Genomic DNA, 20,958 nt, shown 5'->3' with positions numbered 1-20,958 from the left:
TTTTATGAATACCAATGATATAAACATATTTTATGTATAGAAGAATTTTTTGTGGATATATAACTATGAATGCTTAGGTTGCAGGAATGTCTACATTTTTATTTGAAATTATCATAAAAATAGAGATATATCAATACTAACAATTACTAATATCAGCCTTTTTATTTGTTAACCCAATGGAAATCAATGATACGTCATTAAAGCCTTGATATGCTTTTCCCTGATTATAATTCAATTCAGTTATTTTTTCATAAGTTTATTTGCTATATGGGCTGCTCTTTCTATTAAGTATCCACTCAGCTTTATTTTTTTTCATTTTTTCTATTGGGTTATATATGTTTTTTATATTAATAATAGGAAAACTATATATATAATTAATGTATATAACCATTATTTATATATATTTGGTAACCATTTGTCAGCTATGTGTTCTTTGAATATTTTCCACAATTTGTCACTTCTCTTCTCTTAAGGGTATATATGGGTTTTGGTTTTTTTGGCGGGGGAGTACCAGGGATTGAACTCAAGACTGAGCTAAATCCCTGGCCCTTAAAGGTATATTTAAATGAATCAACTTTTTCAATTTCACTATAGCAAAAATAATATTTTCTTTTATGGACAATATGCTCTGTGTTTTGCTTAGAACTTTTCCTTATTCCAAGATCTTACAGATACTTAATTTTTTCCTGCTAACATTTATGTTGTTTTTGATATTTGAGTATGTAATACATTCAAAGTTTGTATTGGCTAGTGATAAATGTTAGCATTGTACTTTTTCACATGGAATACTATTTTATTCTCAGTTTCATTAATTGTACAGCCCCTTTCCCACTGATCTGCAGTACCTAATCTGTGATATACTGCATAGTGCACATGCGTGCAAACATGTATATCTAAAATCTAACTCTTTCTTTGGACCAATTTCTCTGTTGTGCCTCTTTGTGTTAATACTACAATCTTAATCTAAATTTTAAGATGTGACTTAAGTAGTCACATCTTCACTTTGTATTGTCTCCTTTAGAAGTATCTTGGGAAATACTTCTGGAATCTTTGCTATTCCCTAAAAGTTTTAGTATTTTGTTCTTTAGTTGTTTGCACAGTTGTGAAGACCTCAACTAAATGCCACATACTTGGTGAAGTTTTATCTAATATCCTGGATCAAGCTTGGTCTATTTAACATAGCCTCCATCCCGATCCTAGTATCTATTATGTTTTATAATCATTTCTAACTTTATTTTTTGATTAAATGTATATATTTTACTTGAATATCTATTAACAATGAATATCGTATATAATGATGCTCCCATAAGATTATATCACTAAATAAGGCCATATGAGTTTAAGTTTGTGTAACCATGCTCTATCATATCTAACACAATGATAAAACAGCCTAACAGAACATTTTCCAGAACACAGCCCCGTCATTATGATATATGAGTGTGTATGCAGTTGGCGAGAGAGAGGGAGAGACAGAGAGAGAAATTTTGTTATTGACAATAAATAAACTATTACAGGCAGGAACTTAGTTCACTTATATCCCAAAGAGCACAAACCTCAGAGACCTCAGGTATTTATATCCCCCAGGCTTAACACATGGTAAATACTTGGAAAATAAATGAATGAAAAATATCTCAAAAATTAAATTCATAGTATATGGTAATATTGGGTACTGAAAAAATTTATTAGGTTTACAAATGTAAAGAATCTTAGAAACCAGTTAACCCAAACCAGAAAGATCATACCTTTTTAAATCAAAAGCCAGTTTTTTGCAGATTTAGAAAAAATGTCAGTCAAGTATAGTTTCTACAATATCATCTGCTTGTAAATAAAATTTTAAATATATACCACAAATTCCTAAAGCACCCTTCTAAAATAAAAAAAATTTAAATCCTCAAGTATATTTTCTATTTTATAAGGCTAATAATAGTAACGTACAAAATTAAAGTGCAAAGAACTGATTCTGTGCCTCCCCCAAATTCATTTGCTGAAGTCCTAACCCCCACAGGAAGTAGAGATTTGAGAGGTGATTAGGTCATGAAGGTAGAATCCTCATGAATAGGATTGATATCTTTATAATAATTCCACAAAGCGGTGGCCTCAACTACTCAACCCTGTGAAGTTAGTAAGAAGATAGATTTTTATGAGGAATGGGCTCTTCCCAGACACTGCATCTGTCTGTGCTTTCATCTTGGACATCCTAGCATTCAAGACTGTGAAAAATAGACTTGTTTTAAATAAACCAACCAGTGGATAGTATTTCATTATAGCTGTATATATGGACTAAGACAACAAGTCTTACAAATAAAGATAAAACAGTTTAATTTTACAATTTAAGTATAAGGAAAACTATTTTAGTCTTGCATCATTAAATTTCACATTTTGAGATTTAAGGTTGAGAATTATGGACTCAAATCAGCAAAACTGGACTATTCTGGAAAAGGCTGTTACAGTTTTGCTGATTCAGATTATAATTTTTTTGTGACCAGTCTAGATGTCTCTGTTCAACAAATGACAAAGTGGTCATTCCAAACAAATGTGATACATCAAAACACATTTCCACATTCAGCCAAGCAGCAGCTCAACTGACTCCAGCAAAGAAGCAGAGAAGGGTAATTTATTCTGGGGTTTGAACTAATCAGCAAATAAATCCTGTGTTCATTTATCAAAAACTATGGAATTCATAAAGTTCTCCTCTCTGAACAATTGTAGAATAAAGGCATCAAAATGCATGTAAACTATCTAAATGGATCTGGACTCCATCGCTTTCCAAGTACTTTATCTCAGTGCAAGGGTCAGACATATTTTGAAATGAGAAAGATTTTTAGAATTTCTCCAACTGAGCAAGAATATTTTTGAAAATCCAAGTTATTAAAAGCAAAAATCAAATTTTTGAAATTCTCTCTTTTGTTTTCCCTAAGTCTCATATAATTGGCTAGCATCAATGAAATCCTACATATTAGAGCAGAGGTGGTGAACCTATGGCATGCTGCTATAGTGGGCTGTCTGTATCTTTGAAAGCTCTAGAAGATTCACCATCACTGTATTGTTCTGACTAATAAATAACTTCAAAGTTATCTATCACATTAAAAGTCTATTAAACTCATTAAATAAATGAAATCTCAATTTGGCAATTTAGATTCACTTTTCCAAACACTTCAAACACTTCCACTGCAGCTCAATTACAGTTTATCTTTTTTCGTATTTATGCAGAAAATTTTATTAAGCAGAAAATTCTTATTAGTTCAATGAGAATAAAACTAATCTTCAGCATCCTTAAGTGTATTAGAAATACTCATTTATAAGGAATATTCAGAAACATAAATATATTTATAGATATTAAAAGTCAACAAAAAGGAAAGCATAAAGAAAAATTTTGAAATCATTTGCAGAAAATGAATCTATATGTCTTTACTTGATAAATCATTTGTACCAATTTCATGTTTCTCTAGAAATAATTGTTATCATTGAAAGGGTTCCTTTAAAAAGAACTGAGCTAAAGTGACTTCATAATATACCTGAAATTATCTTCTGCTCTTAACATAGTGCTAGCAATCTACTGGCCCACAAGTTGAACCTGGTCATGAATCCGCTTTAAGAACTGTTAATTAAGTCATTTTGGGAATCTTTATGAGTATCATATGCTAATCGGTTTGCTAAATCCCCACTAGTTCCCAATTAGTAGTTTTTCCCTTTCATGTTATGTGTTTGGTCTCAAAACAATTTTAGCTTTTAGCAAGCCAAATTTTAAGTACTGTCCAATCCGATGTACATAGGGGACAAGAAAAGAATTAAGATATGTTACGTACATGCACCACCTCTGCACAAGAAATGTACTCAATATGCATTTCAAACATGTATTAATAAAAATAAATTTTAAAGAATCTGTTCATTTTATGCAGTATCAGAACATTAGAATTATTAGAACTGGAAGTATCTTAGAGGTTAGGTAATTTCTCCTAACAGACACCTAAGGCCAAGAAAAGTAAAGTAGCTTCTCCATGGTTACATGTATATTAACAGTTCTGCCGAAATGCTCATCTAATGCAATAAGGAAAAAATATTCTTATTTTGAGGTTTCATGTTTTGTCAAGCTTCTCTACTTGCTTCCTAAGTACTTACCCCTCAGTGCGGGTAGCAGTGATCGCTCTTTTTTGTCATCACACTTGTTACATTCACTGAAGTACAGGAGTAGGAAGACATCAACAAGAACCCACATCAGTGAAGTGGCCAGAACCACCTTGCAGTAAACAAATCTCCTCATGTCTTTTCTCGATTTCTAGTTAACACACAAATCGAAGATAAATGCTACTGTGATAAATCCAAGCCACAGAGGTGAACTCCAAGATAAAAGCAGGATGCATCCCACTGTATTAAAAAAAAACAAAGAAATGTTAATGTGCATGACTTTGTTGACTGTTAGGTTGGCTAAATAACTGCTTGCTTTGTTTGCATACAGGAAATACAACACAAAACACATGATATTTCATTTACCCAAATATGACAGCATTCAGATTTTCAAATCCAAAATGAAAAGCTCAAATGAAAATTGTTATCAAGACGGGGAGTAAAATTCTATCACTTGATACTAAATAAGTTTCTACTCTGCTAGGCTCTTGACCAGCTATTTCATTTCTTCAAATTTTATTGTCTTTACCTTAAATTCTATCATGAGATTCTACATAACACTATGTTGTAGAATACCATAGTTCTGAATTTATCCTGATAGAATTCTTCTGGCTAGCCAATATTACAGAAAGAGAAATCATTCTGGAATACAATTTACTAATGTGGTTAAGACCTGGCCTTTACAGACAGCCAAGTGTAGGCCTCTTCACCACCTAGCACTGAGAGACTTCATAAGCCTCAATTTTCTTATCTCTGAAATGAAGATAACAATATCGTCAAACCTAACAATTTGCTCTGAAAATTAAATATGATCATGTTTATAAAGCATCTTACAGAACGGATTAAGTATAAAACAAAAAATGATTCTGATTCTTAAATAGAGGAGTTTCAATAAATAAATCAATATTTATTCAGCTTTAAAAGCCCATCTAGTCTACACAGAAAGAATCCATACCAGATGTGTGTTTTAGACTATATACCATGTATTCAACAATTTATCAGAGGGGAAACAATAATAAAATGCATGACTTAAGTAACCTAAGTAAGAATTCTATACAGCATAACAAACATATGTACACAATTCTCCAGAGATATCCAAAGTAAATTCAGAATTAATATCATGCACATGTCCTTATTTATAATACTTTGACCAATAACTACATGGTTAACTATCTCCTATGGATGCAGTAAATAAATCAGACTATAAATAATTTAATACAATTTGATACATTTAAAATACTATCAACTAAGGTACAAAAAATTTATCTAAATAAGTGTCATTGTTTTAACAGAGGTATTTGGCTTGAAGAGTATTAAATACAAAGACACTTGAAATATTTCATAAATATTTGTATCAAAATAAAATATAAAGTATAATTTGCTAAGGCAAAAGCTCTTTAATGCTAGCTGATTGGTATCATAATGCAGCAGAAATGTTGCCTGTTGTAACTGTTATCCTTCATATTAAGAATGTCCCCCAAAGGACTCATGCAGTGGGGCTTATAGAGAACTGGACCAAAGGGACACTACAGCTGATTTTCCATTAGCACATTAGCAGGTGGGGTCTGGTCAGAAGAGGAAGGCCACTGGGGGCATGACCTGGGAAGCATATCTCCCTTTCTGGCTTCTCCCTTCTCATTCCACTTCTTGGGTTCATGACATAAGCAGGTTTCCTAAATACAGGCCCATCTACCATGCTGAATCTATGTTTAAGCCTCCCTAACATAGATTAAAACTTCTCAAACTGTGAACTATAAACTTCTGTGAACTATAAACTTCTCCTCCTTTGAGTTGCAAGTATCAGGTATTGTGTTTCAGTGAAGAGGAAAATAACTAAGATTTTGCTACCAGGAGAGATGCCATCACTATGAGTGTAATTGACCATATAGTTTAGAAAGAAGCCTTTTGGAACTGGTTTGAAGGAGGAGTTTGGAGAAATTTGAAGGTGCCAGCTACAGAAGCTTAGAATGCTGTAAGCTGAGCTTGATGGGAAATTTTGGTTGGTGCTCAACAGACTAAAATGCTGATAAAAATCCAGACAGTAAAAGCCAGGCTCAGGTTATATTTAGGAAAAAGAACTCCATTGACACTTGGACTTGAGAAAATGTATGTTATGCTCTTGCAGGAAATGTGTCTACATTTTGTTCATGTCTTGAGGCTTTGTAGAAGACTGTAAAGACATTGAACTTATAAACTGATAGAGAAAATTTCCAGGCAGCTCAATGTTGAGGCTGTGGCACAGGTATAGCTGGCAGATTTTAGTCAGATCTGTATTGAGAATCAAAAGCAAATATAACAGATGAGTGATTTTTAATTTTTTCAGGTTTACCAGAAAAGAAGTTACTATACAGTTGGGACCTGAAAAATTTTGGCAGAGGAAAACTTGGTCACTGAGAATATTAGCATTAAAAAGAAGCAAAGTAGTTAACATCAAAACAGTAGGAAGGATGCTTTGAGTACATCCCTAGAATCTACCAGATCCCATCCTTCCCAGACTATAAGGTGCAAAAGTGAAAGACTGGAGCACCTGGAAGGAAGCTGCCCCACTGCCATCCCAAGCTCCTATTGCAGAGAAGGTGAGCTGGTCCCAGCACCCAGAAGGAAGCTCCCTCGCTGCCATCCCAAGCTCCTAAGGCAGAGAAGGTGAGCAGCGCAGACACCAGAAGCTCCCCCACACCGCACAGTGGAAATGAGAAGACACATAAACAAGCCTCAAAAACACACTTCTGGATCACCCACAGCAACCCCAAAGGAAAACAATATGGAACAATCTGATACTCAACCACCTGGACTCTCTGAACTGGCAACAAAAGAGGATCTGGAAAAATGAAATCAGAAATAATTACTCAGATAACAGCAAAGATTGTGCTCATGGTGCAAGACATGATTAATAAATCTAGAGAGGACACAGATAAAAAAATAGAGGATCTGAGGAACATGATGGAATCCCAACATAGGAAACAAATGAAATCCATGAAACAGATGCAGATTTCCAGGAGATTAAAAACTCCATCGAAAATCTGCACAGAAGAATGAACCAATGTGAGGATAGAATTTCAGATATAGAAGAAAAGATTGCACTTAGTGACCAGGAAAAGAAAAATTGCTTTAAAATTGTAAAGGAATATGAGAAATCAATCCATCAGCTTCTAGACAATGCAAAGAAGAACAACATAAGACTGATTGGAATCAATGAAGAAAGAGGAGAGAGTGCACATGACATAAATAAACTGTTCACAGAAGTGATGGCAGAAAACTTCCCAAGGAGGGAAAAGCATTTGACATAAAGATAAGTGAGGCATATAGGACTCCAGCTAGTCTTGATCAAAAAAAATCTACACATAGGCATATAGTAGTTAGGATTCCAGAAATCCAACAGAAGAACAAAATTCTACAAGCAGTGAGAGAAAAGAAACAAATCACATACAAAGGAAAGTCCATCAGAATCACAGCAGACTTCTCAATGCAAACCCTCAAGGCAAGAAGAGCTTGGAGAGATGTATTTCAAGCCTGAAAGGAAAGCAGCCTCCAACCCAGATTGATGTACCCTGCAAAACTATCTTCCAAAATTGATGGAGAAATAAGACACTTTCATGATAAATAGCAACTCAGGAACTTCATGAATATCAAATCGGCACTCCAAAAGATTTTAGACAGTACTCTAGGAAAAGACAATGAGGATCACAACCCCAGGAAACCCAGCAGAATGAATCCATTGGGCCTAACAAATTAAATGCAAAGGGGGAGAATCGAACAAAAAGAAAAAGTCATGACAAGACTTTTAAAATTTTTAACTTCATCTCCCTAATGAGTGTATAATTCAATCTTGTTATTGGACTGATTAGTATTTTTCTGATTCTAGAGTTGCACACCATTCCTTGTGCTATACTGGCTATTTATCATCTTCTTATGTCTACTTTTTAATTGGGTTGTCTATTAATGAGCTCTAAGAATTCTTTATATATTCTGATCATAGGTTATATGCATTGTAAATATGGTCTGTTTAAGAACTACTTTTCATTTTAACAATGTCATTTGAAGTTCTAAATTTTGATGGAATCTCATTTATCAATTTTTTTCTTTTATACATCATGTCTTTTGTATCCTAGGTAGTTCTTGCCTACCCTGAATTCATAAATATTTTCCCTTATAATTTCTTCTTAAAGTTTTATACTTTTAGGCTTTCATATTTAGGTTCATAGATCCCTTCAAGGTATTTTCATGTATGGAAATAAAGGGTTGAGGTTAATTTTTTTGTATACAGATACTAGGTGTTCTAGTGCCGTTTACTGAAAACACTGTCTCTTCCTCGACTCTTGAATTGAGTTTACATTATATAAAATGCTAATGTTAAATAATCTTTCAAAACTCAGGGGATCATATATGTATGGTTCTCTTTCTAGATTCCCTGTTTTATTCAAATGATGTATATGTCTTTCCTTAAACCAACACTGCTTTGATAACTGTAGCTTTAGAAGAAGTCTTAAAATTAGGTACTAAATGTCTTCCAACACTTTTTTTTGTTTTTTGTTTTTTAACACTTTTATGTCCTTTGTACTCCTACATAACTTTTAAATTTCAATATCCAATTCTTCATTTATAGCAAGTATACATAGATCTGAATTTTTATATGCACCTTGTGTTTTCTAATCCTGATAAATTCAAATACAAATTTTAGGGGCTCCTAGAGATTTCTTAGTATTTTCTCTGTAGATGATCATTTCATCTACATATAAAGATTTTCCTTCTACCTTGCCAATCCTACCCTAATTGTATCATTTTATTGCCAGAGTATTTTGGTGGGGACTAGGTTTCAAATTTTAATGGACAGATAAAGAGTAAGCATATCTGCCCTTGTTCCCCACCTTAAGGAGAAAGCATTGTATCTTCTCCATTCATATAAGGCTTTCTCACTGGAAATATGGAGTACATGTCTTTAATCTGTTGAGAAGGTTCTGTTCTACTTCTAGTCTCCTGATAGCTTTTACCATGAACAGCTGTAGAATTTAGTCCAATACTTTTTCTCCAACTAGTGACAGGATCATACAGCTTTCTCCTTTCCTCTGTTAAAATGATGACTTTTGGGGGTGGATCTTCCAATGCTGAACCAACACTGCCATCCCTATAACAAAACCACTTTCTAGATCCTGCCAGATCTGACTTCCAATAGTTTGTTTTGTTAAACAAATTTCTATCTATCTTCATACTTTTTTCCCCTATTATCTTTATCCAGTTTTAGGATTAGCACAATGTTCAGTTCCTAAAATGAGGGGAGAAGTGTTCCTTCTTTTTTCTGCTTTAATTGTTTGATATAATTTATCAGTTAAAATGTATATGAGCCTGCCGTTTTCATATAGGTAGGTTTTTAAGCTAGGAATATACTTTCTTTAATAGGTGCTATTCAAATTTTATATTTCCTCCAGAGTTAGTTTCATTAATTTGTCTTCCAAGGTACTTCTTAGAAGTTGTCAAACTTATTTCAAAACAGATTTTTGAAATATGCTTTCTATATCCTTTTAAATTTTTTAAAATCTGTGGTAATGTCTCGTAGATCTTGATATTATAATTTTAAAAATGTGTAACTGATATTGTGTAATAGGAGTCAATGGTCTAAAGGAGCAGGGGAAATGGGAGAGGTAGGGGAAAGGAAAGAAGGGAAAAAATATGAGAAGAGGAAAAAAATGGAAACAAAGTCTTTGTAAATAGGGAAGAGTGGAGGGGATTAAGGGAGGGCAAGGGAAGGGGAAAAAAAAAATAAGAACCAAGATCTCATGTAATGGTACAAGATCCCAATGAGGAATGTAACTGTATTTTATACCTAAAATGTACCAATAAACTTAATGGGAAAAAAAAAGTGAAATACTGCTTTGAGAAGAGAACACCACGGCACTGCAGCCATGATCCATGGGGGCCATACTACTGCTTAAGCTAATGGCAGGCCTTGGTATCATCCATGTAGTACTAGCTTTTTAGGCATATGAAATACAAGAGTTGTGGGGTCAAGGAGGCTTCCATCTAGATTTTAGAAGAAGGCCAGGGAGGTCAAGAAGTGTGCCCCTGAGAGGGCAGTGCATGCAGGTGTGAAGCCAAAAGTTCAGTGAAGACACCACAATATTAGAGAAGCCAGGAACATGGAATATCTGCTGAGGCAAGCCACCAGCAATGAGCAGAGCTAACCTAAGGAAGAGGCAATGAGAGCTGTAACCACTAATGTTATAGCTCTGGGGCTCTGCAAACTATTTGGGGCTCATATCTGCACCATTTGCATGGAGTGCTGGTCACAGAGATGCAAGATTTAATGATTGCTGAGCTGGGCAATAGCCTTGCTTTGGTTCTACTAGTTTCTATCCCACTACTCCTCCCTTTTGAAATGGGAATATTTATCCTGTGCCATTGTATATTGCCAATGTTTAACTTCCTCTTTTATTTTCAGCAACTCACAACAAAGCGTTTGCTTTCAGTCTGAGAGGAGACGTTGGACTTGGAATTTGCAGCAATGCTAAAACTATTTATACTTTGGTGACTCTTAGAGATGCACTAAGTGCATTATGCATAAAAAGGTACTGGAGTCTTTTGAGGTCCAGGTGGCATACCATGGTTTATATCATGAATATTCCCCGAAGATCTCTTGTGCTCAAAAAGGCAGGGCTTTTGGAAGAGGACTGGACCATGTGGGCACTATAGCTGACTTGCTTTTAGGAGGTAGGTTCTTGTCAGAGAAGAGGATTATTGGGGCTGTGACCTGGAAGGATATATCTTCCCCTCTCTCTCTGCTTTTTGACCACCAAGGCATGAGCATCTTTCCTCCTCCATGCCGTTTCTGTGTTTAAGCCTGTCAAATATGGTCTGAAACTGTTAGCCACAATAAACCTCTCCTCCTTTAAGCTGCCAGTGTCACACATTGTATCGCAGTGACCAGGAAAGTAACTAAGAAAATAATCAATCTAAACTAGTAACAAATTCAAATTCAGAATTCACCTAAAGTGACAATTTAAAATAATTGCCATAGCAAAGAGTCTATTTCCAATAACTACATATAACTTACATTTTGTTTGTTTGGTTGGTTGGTTTTGGGGATCAAACTCAGGCCCTTGTTCTTGCAAGGCAGGCGTGGAGCCACTGAGCTAAATCCCCAAACCTAACATTTTTTTTTTCCAGTACTGGGAATCAAACTCAGGGCCTTGGACTTTCCAAGCAGGAGCAACACAGCTGAGCTACATCCCTGGCAACTTACATTTAGTTAGAATATACAAATGGACAAATCCAAAGAAAATTTACATGTGAGCTTTTTTGTTGATTTTTTTTAAAGGTAGCATACTAATTACCTAGTTTGTTTCATTTCCTCTTCACTTTTGCATAAAAATGATAGCTAAGCACTGGAATTCAGCCTATAACCTGATGACAAGTAAAGGCTTTTCCCACATTTGTTTCCTGTTACTTTGTCAGCTTTTCAAAATTTGAGACATGAAATAACTATCAAATTTTCTGACTTTCTTTGGTACCAAGATGAAGTACATCACTTCAATTTACTGTATGAAAAAATAATCCAATGGAAAACTATATATAACATCAGTGGTTACTGAATGGCCTCCCCCAGATTTAGAAGTAACACCTTATAATAAATGATCCTCACATATATAAATGTCACTTCTGGCTTTCTCATCAAATGAAGAAATGACCTCAGACCTCAGACGTCAACTTGTCTCTCTGTTCTTCATTTTTTATTGATAAGATATTGCCTGCCTATCCACTTCACCTTAAACCTTGTGAGGTTTATGCAAGATTAAAAAGAGCATTTTAAAACAAAATGTAATGAATATCATTATAACAAAAAACCTGAAATCCCTTAATAATAAATATTAAACTAAGATAAATCATTTCCTAATAAGAACATAACAGTTGGGGTTACTGAGAATTTAATTTAGACTTGAATCATGATAGAGTGAAAATCACATCTTATTGTCACTTCAAGAATTATTCCAACTATTCTAATTTCATGGCCTTCTAGACCTACATATCAAGACAGCCCTGACAGAAGTCTAACTTTGTTATTTCATGTGATATAACTCGGTTTTTAATTTTTTATTTATTTAAGATGCAGTATTTCCTTACATATTTTGTTTTTAATTCTATCTATACTTTCAAAACAACTCTACTTTGAACACAGGCTCATTTTATCTTTCAAAATGATCTTATTCTCTGGTACTTGTGAAATAAGAATATTATGTATCTGTTCCAATATTTGTCTTCTTACGAGACCAAACTGATTGATTTGAAAGATGATACAGGATACATGATAACTAACCAGCATAAGCACAGTTGGTGCCCCAGGTTTATTTAAGAGAATCAGCATCTGCATTATGTTTTCATTCCAATATGTTCTGATTTATTTGCAAATACTGTTCTGTTTCTCAAGCAGTGTGAAAAATCTAAGCTCTGCTATCTCCTTAGTTTGCCAATGCAATGTGGAGCATGACCAACTTGCATACACTACAGGCTATCTATCTGCTACTATGACCACTTTTCTAATTGTTTCAAAAATCCTTTGAACACAAATATTTCCCTCTTTAAAAATATTTCTCTAAATAGGAAAACTGCAAGAGCTAGAAAGCTATCAAGTAACATACTAGTTGTCAGATTGACTTTCACTTTTCTTCCTGCTGACTAAATAATATCAGCAATACTATTCTGTGAGACATTATAGGAATTTTACAGCAAAATACATATGTACATTTTTCCTTTGTTAAAAATGGTTATATAGACATAGTTATCTAAATATTAAAAAATCTAGATAAATGTTAGGGCTTTTGGTAATTATGTTACTAAAAATAAGAAAAACATCTTTGTTTTTTGTTTGTTTGTTTGTTTGTTTTTCAATTAGGAAGTTATTACTTCCCCCGAGGAATCTAGATTAGCTGCTATTAGACATTTTTATCTATAGTCATATATTTTCTGGGAGAAAATTGCATAATAGTTGCAAATTTATTCAATCTATTTTATGAGGCTATACTTGAAGCTGCCAAAAGATCCTGGAAGCTAGTGGAAGACTGCTAGTAGGGCTTCGAGAAGTTTCAGGCACAAAGCACACTTTTAATGTTTTAAATAGCTATACAGGAGCTTCTGTAAGCTGATGACCAGACAATTTTGCAGAGTTTCTTTATAGATTGAGAAATCTATTGAGTAAACACTGAAAAAATAAGCTGATTTAGCTCCAAGTCTGACTGATAAATTTATCTTTACATGAATGAAGGGCAAAAATTAAGAAAGACCTGGGAAATCCACCCAAAGCTCAAATCAAAGGGTCCACTGTAAATTACACAATATGCACAGATGTACTAAGGGACAAAGCAGTTAACAAAGGTAATGTTAAATAAATGCCTTTTGTGGAAAGGGGATGGAATAAATGCAAAGAAATATGCTCTCACTTGCATTTAAATTAAAGATCAAATATTTGTTAATATTAAATCCACCTGTTAGGAGGCAACCTAGTATAGGCTCAGAAATAAATATTGGAGAGTTACAATGTCATGATTTGAACTGGAACACACATGATCTAATTCCATTTACTTACATGTTTACATTTTTTGTATTCATATCCATAGAATATGAATAGTGGTAGTTACCTCATAAGGCCAGGATGAATGAGAATGGATTAATACATGCAAATATTTTCCTAACAATACTATGGATTGAGCACAGGGGTTTTACACTAAGCTATACTCTCAATTATCTTCTTAACTTGTTTTTTTTTTTTTTACAGGAGTTCTTATTAAATTACTAAGTTGCTTAGGTTGGGTTCGAGCTTGAGATCCTAAGCTCTTATAACAATACCTGCTATATACAAGGGACTAAATATATATTAGTCATTATTACTATAGTAGAATAACAGTAATATTGTTATCATAAGGTCATAAAAGAAAACATAAAGAAAGAATAAGGACTCTATCCATGCTCCAAAAGCAGTGATATGGGTATTCAATGTGAGTATTCAGGGGTTGGAGAATAAAAGCATCACAAAGCAAACATATTGGGTAGATGTAATTTCTTTTGCTTATTATTAGTATCTGTGTGCAGTATATACTACATACTTTTTTTTCAATACCAGGGATTGAACTCAGGACCTTGCTCTTGCAAGGCAGGTGTGGTGCCACTGAACTAAATCCCCAGCCCTAATATATATATATACATATATATATACATACATATACATATATATGTATGTATATATATGCGTGTATATATATATATATATATATATATATATATATATATTAGGCAAATGGCTGGAAACAAAGTTCAAGAACGGGTCATGTATTCTCATTTTAGATCTATGAGCCCACACTCCAATGGACCTTTAATGCTTCTCAATAATCCTGCAATGGTTAAGAGACAAGTCAATATCCATTACTCAGAGAACAATTTGTACCTTGTCTGCCTTCTCCATATTGTCATCTCTATTGATTCATGGCTCATCATTGTGCTTTTAAATTATCAGACAAGATACAAAAAATAACAGAAGAAAATTCTGCACATTGTTTTCTATCACTTGTTTATCCCTATCACCACCACCCTCAAATCTGCAAGTTCAATTGCTATAATGGAGGGTCTAAATAATAAAATACCCTGTGCTCACATTAATTCAAAAATTTTACTGATCCAATTACCTCTTCTGCATCAGCTTTTCTTCTCTAATAAGTAATTGTTAGCAAAATACAAAGATGCTATTTTAATAATCATCTCAAATTAATTTGGCCCTACAGCCTTCTTCAGTTACCACTACAAACATCTGTTCAAATGTATGCTGAGGTTCTGGAAAGAATTATGTATTACTACATTTTGCACATTCCCATCCTCTCTTCTCTTAAATTCAACAGGCTTTATTCACTGCTACTATATGGAAACCTTACCTGATACGGTCTTGGCCAAATCCGTAGTCACTGCATAATTCATGAGCTCCTAAGCAGGATTTGACATAACTTAACAAAAAAATACTTGTATTCTTTCTGATAAATCTTCAACTCTTCTTTTACATACTATGTTGGATCTTGCTGTGAATTCTATTAGGTATTCCTGCAGATTCAACCTGCTTCTCATCAATTCCACCATTACCACTATAGACCAAGCTACCATCACAACCTTCCACTGCCTCAGAATATTTTTCAAAGGAAAAAAAGCTTTAATGCACATATAACTCATATATAGTATTCACTCATTTAAAGTGTGAAAATCAATGGATTATAGTCACAAAATTTATCATCCGTCATATTTAATCCTTGATGAAAGATGTGCTTTTAAGTAGCAAATGATTGAAAACAACATTGAAGTTATTCACTGACATGGGACAGACAAAGTTCATGTTCATAGAGAGAGTGCAATATCTTTGACAACCAGAAAGAAACACCTTGCACACCAATAGCCATAGTAAAGGGGACAGGAATGATTAATATTCTGTATTAACTAGTTCCATTATCAGAACCTAGCAAAATAATCATACAACCTCCTTGAGTGAAGTAGTATCTTCAGAACCCATATGCTTAACAAAACCAATATAATGCTTATCCAAATCAAGTTTAACAATAAATTCTGAGCTAGAAAGACTTGTAACCCTCATCCTTTGAGCTATATGCTTGTAGTGGGAAAGAATGGGCCAGAGATGATCCCTCTACTGGGAACTGAGATTCCAGATCATCTATTGCAATGGCAATCAAAGATCAGCACATTAGTCTAAGCTTCCTTGCACCAATTGTGCTGGATAATGGATAGGCCTTAGAGTATATCTTGGCTATATAAAATTAGACCTCCTGATACCCTCTGAGTCTAAACTGAGTTCAGGACCCTGAGAGATGTGTTTGGAGTCAATACTATATGTTGGCCTAATCCTACTGCTTGAAGTTCTGTTCACAATAGATTTAAACAGATATTTTATGAGAATAAGAGAATGAATTTGCTCCTAGCTTCTTTCAGATTAATCAAGGGATTCAAGGGATGACACACTTAGGTGAAATTCCCCAGAAGCCAAGATGATGAAGGACCAAAAGACAATTATCATTAACAGATTCTCATACTCTCTCTCCAATCTCTACACTTCTTTCTGGGTGTACCAAGCAAAGACTCAAATAATCTTAAGGCATTTCTGTTGATAATGAGCAACCTTGAAGAATGGAGGGAGAGATATTGTCCAGGACAAAAAGCAGTATTTTACCACTTGGTATAAAATGGTGGGTTCCTGAAGGTATCTGTTCCCTGTAATGCAATCCATCACAGAGGCAGACATTCACTGAGACTGTTCTAGCCTCCATGGGATACAAGAGGCAAGTGGACCTGCTACAAATACATTGATGCTCACACTACTTGCTGTCCCATAAGTAAAAAATATTTTTTGCTAGAACATAGAAGGCTGTTTTTTCAATATCCATGAGAATGCAGCTAACTAATTTACAAGGTTTTAAGTACAGTAAAATCAAATTCCCTTCACAAACCTGAGAGGATCACATGCAAAAAAATCCAGAAGTGTATATCTATTAGTATTAATTTGCATAAGTAGAGAATTCTAGAAAGATACACTAGCTAACCTTGATAAACTCTGAGGAATACAACAGATGTCTAGTGTTTTATAGTATGCATTACTTTTGTAATATAACTGCTACCATACGTACAAAAGATAAAATATTTACACAGATACAACTGAGTGTCTATAAAGGTACTAACACTGGGTTAGGTCCCATGGAGAAAAATACACATTTCCTGCTTTCTGGCTTAGGATCTAATAGGGAAGATGGACAAGAACATTGTAATAGAGATAAGAAAGAAAATAAATGACATTTGGAATGACTCTAAAATGTGGGACTCCTTTTATCAGATAGTTTTTATATGTAATTATTAATGTTGAGAGAATGTAATAGCAAATAAAAATTGACCACAGAGTGAGTGAAAAATGGGTGGAGCTTTATAGAGAATAAGGTACCAACCTGTTTATAAGAGAGATGTCATGTGTCGAGGCAGATGGTTAGACGTTAGTGTTTTCAGCCATGCTAGCAATAGGATATGCATTCTATGAAGAGGTTAGGAAAGTCAAACCCAAAATATATGAATAAGGGTACTTTATAACCAATATATTATCATTAAATCATGAGATTAAGTCCTATAAAATAAGCTTGTAAAAAGCAATACAAAGCCCTCAAAAAGATAATGGAATAAAGTTGCTTTAAAAGTTGTGCTTAACCTGAAAACTGCTCATAATTCATTTCTTTTAGGTATTTAAAGACTGTTCAGTGTTCCCCTTACAACTTGGCACCAATAGTTCAAGCCTGTTCATTAACAGTCACCAAGAGAGAAAAACAGAAATCTACAATGTCCAACTGGATATAAAACTTAGAGATTTAAGACAACTCTAGAGCATTTAGACAGTTCCCAATGGACATATACCAGCTAGCTGGCCATTTTCAGCCATAAATCTCATGATTAAAATTGAAATAAATGTTTCCACTGAGATGTCAAACCAATAGAAAATCTTAACCTCAGCTTCCTAGTTGGCCTTAAGGCTTCTCAAGTCTTCGTGACAAAATATGTATGGTTTGAATTGCCAGAGCTATTTCTTGCGAAGTTGTAGGATAATGTGGCTATTTCTTATCTAGGCTTTCTCTTTAAAACAGGAACAGTAATTTGCAGAAACTAATGAAGAATAACTTTTAGATTATCTTGTAAAATTATATCAGAGTCACTCTGACTGATTTGCTGGCAACTAATAAGAGATAAAAAGAAAATGAAAACAAACACAAACAGACTTGTAAGGCATAAAAGTATCCCAGCAACACAAAGGAGAAGGTGTTTTAGAAATGACTGCCACAGATTATTACTCTAGAGGTACATCAAAATTGTACAGACGTAAATAAACTTTTATATGCCTGTTTACATATTGTAATAGTGATTTAAAGCATACTTAATATATGGGAGAAATGTACACCTTTCTTAAAACTAATTTAAAAACTAATAAGAGGAAAAATATTCTAATTTTTTCACTTCAAAAAAACATATTTAAGGTTTTATATGCTTAATTATTAATTTAATTTGTATCTTCAGGTTTTTTTCTTATAAACATCCTGGTGAAGCTATTAATCTTAAGTATCTTGAAAGATAATTAGAATGAAGAAGTAAATAAAGAACTAAGGGCCAGGGATTTAACTCAGTGGTTCTGCTGCTTGCCTCACAAGCTCAAGGACCCAAGTTCGATCCCTGGTACCAAAAAAAACAACAACAAGAACTAAATAATCAGAATGTTGAATAAAATTAGTATCCAATTAATCAACATCAAAGTAAAAGTGTCATAACCCCAGGGAATCAAAATTTATATTCTTGTTAGCAAAGTAACCTTGTCATATTAAATTACTAAATGATGGGGCTGGGGATTTAGTTCAGTGGCTCCGCTGCCTGCCCTGCAAGCGCAAGGACCTGAGTTCAATCCCTGGTACCCCCAAAAATAACAATAAAATAAATAAATTACTAAATGTTGTAACTTGTTAATCAATATAAAGCAATCTAATATAATGGGGTATATATAGTAATTGAATAATAGAAAACATGCAAATAGTATAAAATACTGTAAGTAATTGAGTAGAGATCACCACTATGTGTACAACTACATAAACAGGCCACCAATAAAGAAAAACTATCATCTAGGAAAACTATTACTTAATTTGAAATTATGATAAGAACTATAAATTAAAATTAAATATTGTCTTAAATAAAATTATATTTGAGCAAAGGTGGGAGGAAATACATTCATTTTCTACTTTGAAGATAAAAATGGAAACTGGTAACATCTTTAGGGGAAAGAAATAGAGTTTATTAGAAATGAATAGGATTTTTGACCAAGTTTCTCTTTTAATTACATACTTTGGACTACTAAACTCTACTGGAAATATATTTTTTAATTCCATTTAGAAAAAAGACATTAAGTTCAGAAATGCTATAACTACACTATTTTTTAAATAGTCATAATAGATATATAACTAATCGATAGTGTTCACCTATTAGAAAATACATGAAAACTTGTAATGACATCAGAAATGCTTATACAACAGCACAAAACTAAATAACTCACTTGTTTATACTCTATGATTGTAACTTTCTAAAAATTTATTCATATAAAAATATTGGGAAAATATGTAGAATTATAAGAATTTTTAATAGCTTTTGTTTTTATTAATTTATAAATTATCCAGAAATAGTATTATACTACCTGAATAGTGAGGAAACTATATGGTTTATTTTAAAGTAAATACGAAAACCAACAATAAAATGTGTTAATGATAAAGCCTAAAATTCTGAGTTACTTAATATTTATGGATATATATGCATGTGTTCATAGGCTTACACAAAGTTATAATGAAATTGTTGCAAAGCAGAGTGACAGACCCAAAGAACTGTTACATTATTCATAAAACAAAGTAAATGAATATGGAAGGCAGCCTCTCCCACTAAAGACTGCTTTATGTTTTGTTTCCAATTTTTTTTTCTGTCTATTATTAAAGAATCTGACTTTAAAAAGATGAAAGCTTACCCCACATGAAAAAAAGATGAAAACTGCTAAAATTCCACATTCTTTTAGAGAGGATGGCTAACTTTCTAAATCTAGAATTTTATCCAAGATGATGATGATTATTATTATGGTTGTAAATGTGACCACTGTTGTAAATGAATACTCAAATTTATTTCAAGATCACTATTTAAAAGTGGTCACTGAAGGTGGGGAAGCCTAATCTCTTATCAATCTTACTATTGGAAACCTATATGGCACTCAAAACCAACCAACCTTTTAGAAAAGAAACAACACAAAAGAGTTTTACATTCTACTCTTGTAAGAAATTTTGACTACATTGATAACATGTTTTTGGACTCCAAAAGTTCTCAACTGTCATGTGATTTAGATTAATATGGTATGTTAATTGTGGTACCTGAAAACTACAACTGTTACTATAGAAAAGTAAGGTCTTCTCTCAGTAGAATACTGTAATTTGAAAAATAAATAATGGAGATAATAACATAAATGATCAGATTCCAAAATCAAATTACAAAGTACAGAAAAATCCTCACTGTTAAAGTCTAGTAAGCTAGAGTTTGCTTAGACCCAGAGACAAATTTTTAAAAATGTAGTATGTAATTCATATTATTTTAATGTAATAATTAAATAATATATAACTCAGAGGAGTTTCTAAAAGACAGATTTTTATTTTCACAATGTGATAATTATTATCAATTAAATCAATTTCTGCCAACAATATTTCCATCAGTATTACTGATCATAAGTTAGCCATGGGAAGCAGCGGTGGGATGAGGAGGATGGTGTGCACAATGGACCATGAGAGAGGCAGGGTTGTCACTCTAAATTTAACTGAAGTGTTAGGATTCCATTGTAGAAATATGATTTCCATAGTTGATACCATAACAATAAGAAGCAATGAGTTATTAACACACAATTTTGCTAATTGCAGCTTACTTTTGAGTCAAGATGTCAATTCTAAAAGCAAACAATTCATAAATATTCTGCAAAGGTTTTATAGTTTCAGAGCTCAAACAGAAAAGATATCAAGCTTCAAGATCAATAACATCATTTAGTCCAAGGAAAAGCTCTGATATTTATGTGGTTGAATGGTTATAGTATTTTCTTTTAATTTTGATAAGCACAGCAAATACATTCCAACCACTGATTGACATCAGAACAAATCAGTAGGTGTGCTCCATTCCAAGATCCCTTATCTATTAATTTCTGTAGAATGAAACAGTGTTCAAACTGAGAAAGAAAATGCTGGTATGATTCCCCTCCTGCAAAAACAT

At 33.4% G+C, this 20,958-nt stretch overlaps 1 protein-coding gene across 5 annotated transcripts in view; it reads right to left on the bottom strand.

Moving 5' to 3' along the window:
* Galnt13 (polypeptide N-acetylgalactosaminyltransferase 13) overlaps positions 1-20,958 on the bottom strand; it is a 568,495-nt gene that overhangs the window by 486,172 nt on the left and 61,365 nt on the right. For all 5 annotated transcript variants that reach the window (XM_004835936.3, XM_087196087.1, XM_087196104.1 and 2 more), the window contains one exon: positions 4,120-4,365. In XM_004835936.3, the coding sequence (XP_004835993.1) occupies positions 4,120-4,261 (142 nt within the window). In that variant the 5' untranslated portion in view covers positions 4,262-4,365. The remainder of the gene's footprint in view (positions 1-4,119; positions 4,366-20,958) is intronic.

Source organism: Heterocephalus glaber, unplaced genomic scaffold, assembly GCF_053883595.1.
Source record: "Heterocephalus glaber isolate CG9 unplaced genomic scaffold, H.glaber_assembly_v1.0 deba00000347, whole genome shotgun sequence".
NCBI classification, from domain to species: domain Eukaryota; kingdom Metazoa; phylum Chordata; class Mammalia; order Rodentia; family Bathyergidae; genus Heterocephalus; species Heterocephalus glaber.
Note: the sequence above shows the minus strand (reverse complement) of the source record. Positions and strands in the feature narration are given on the sequence as shown.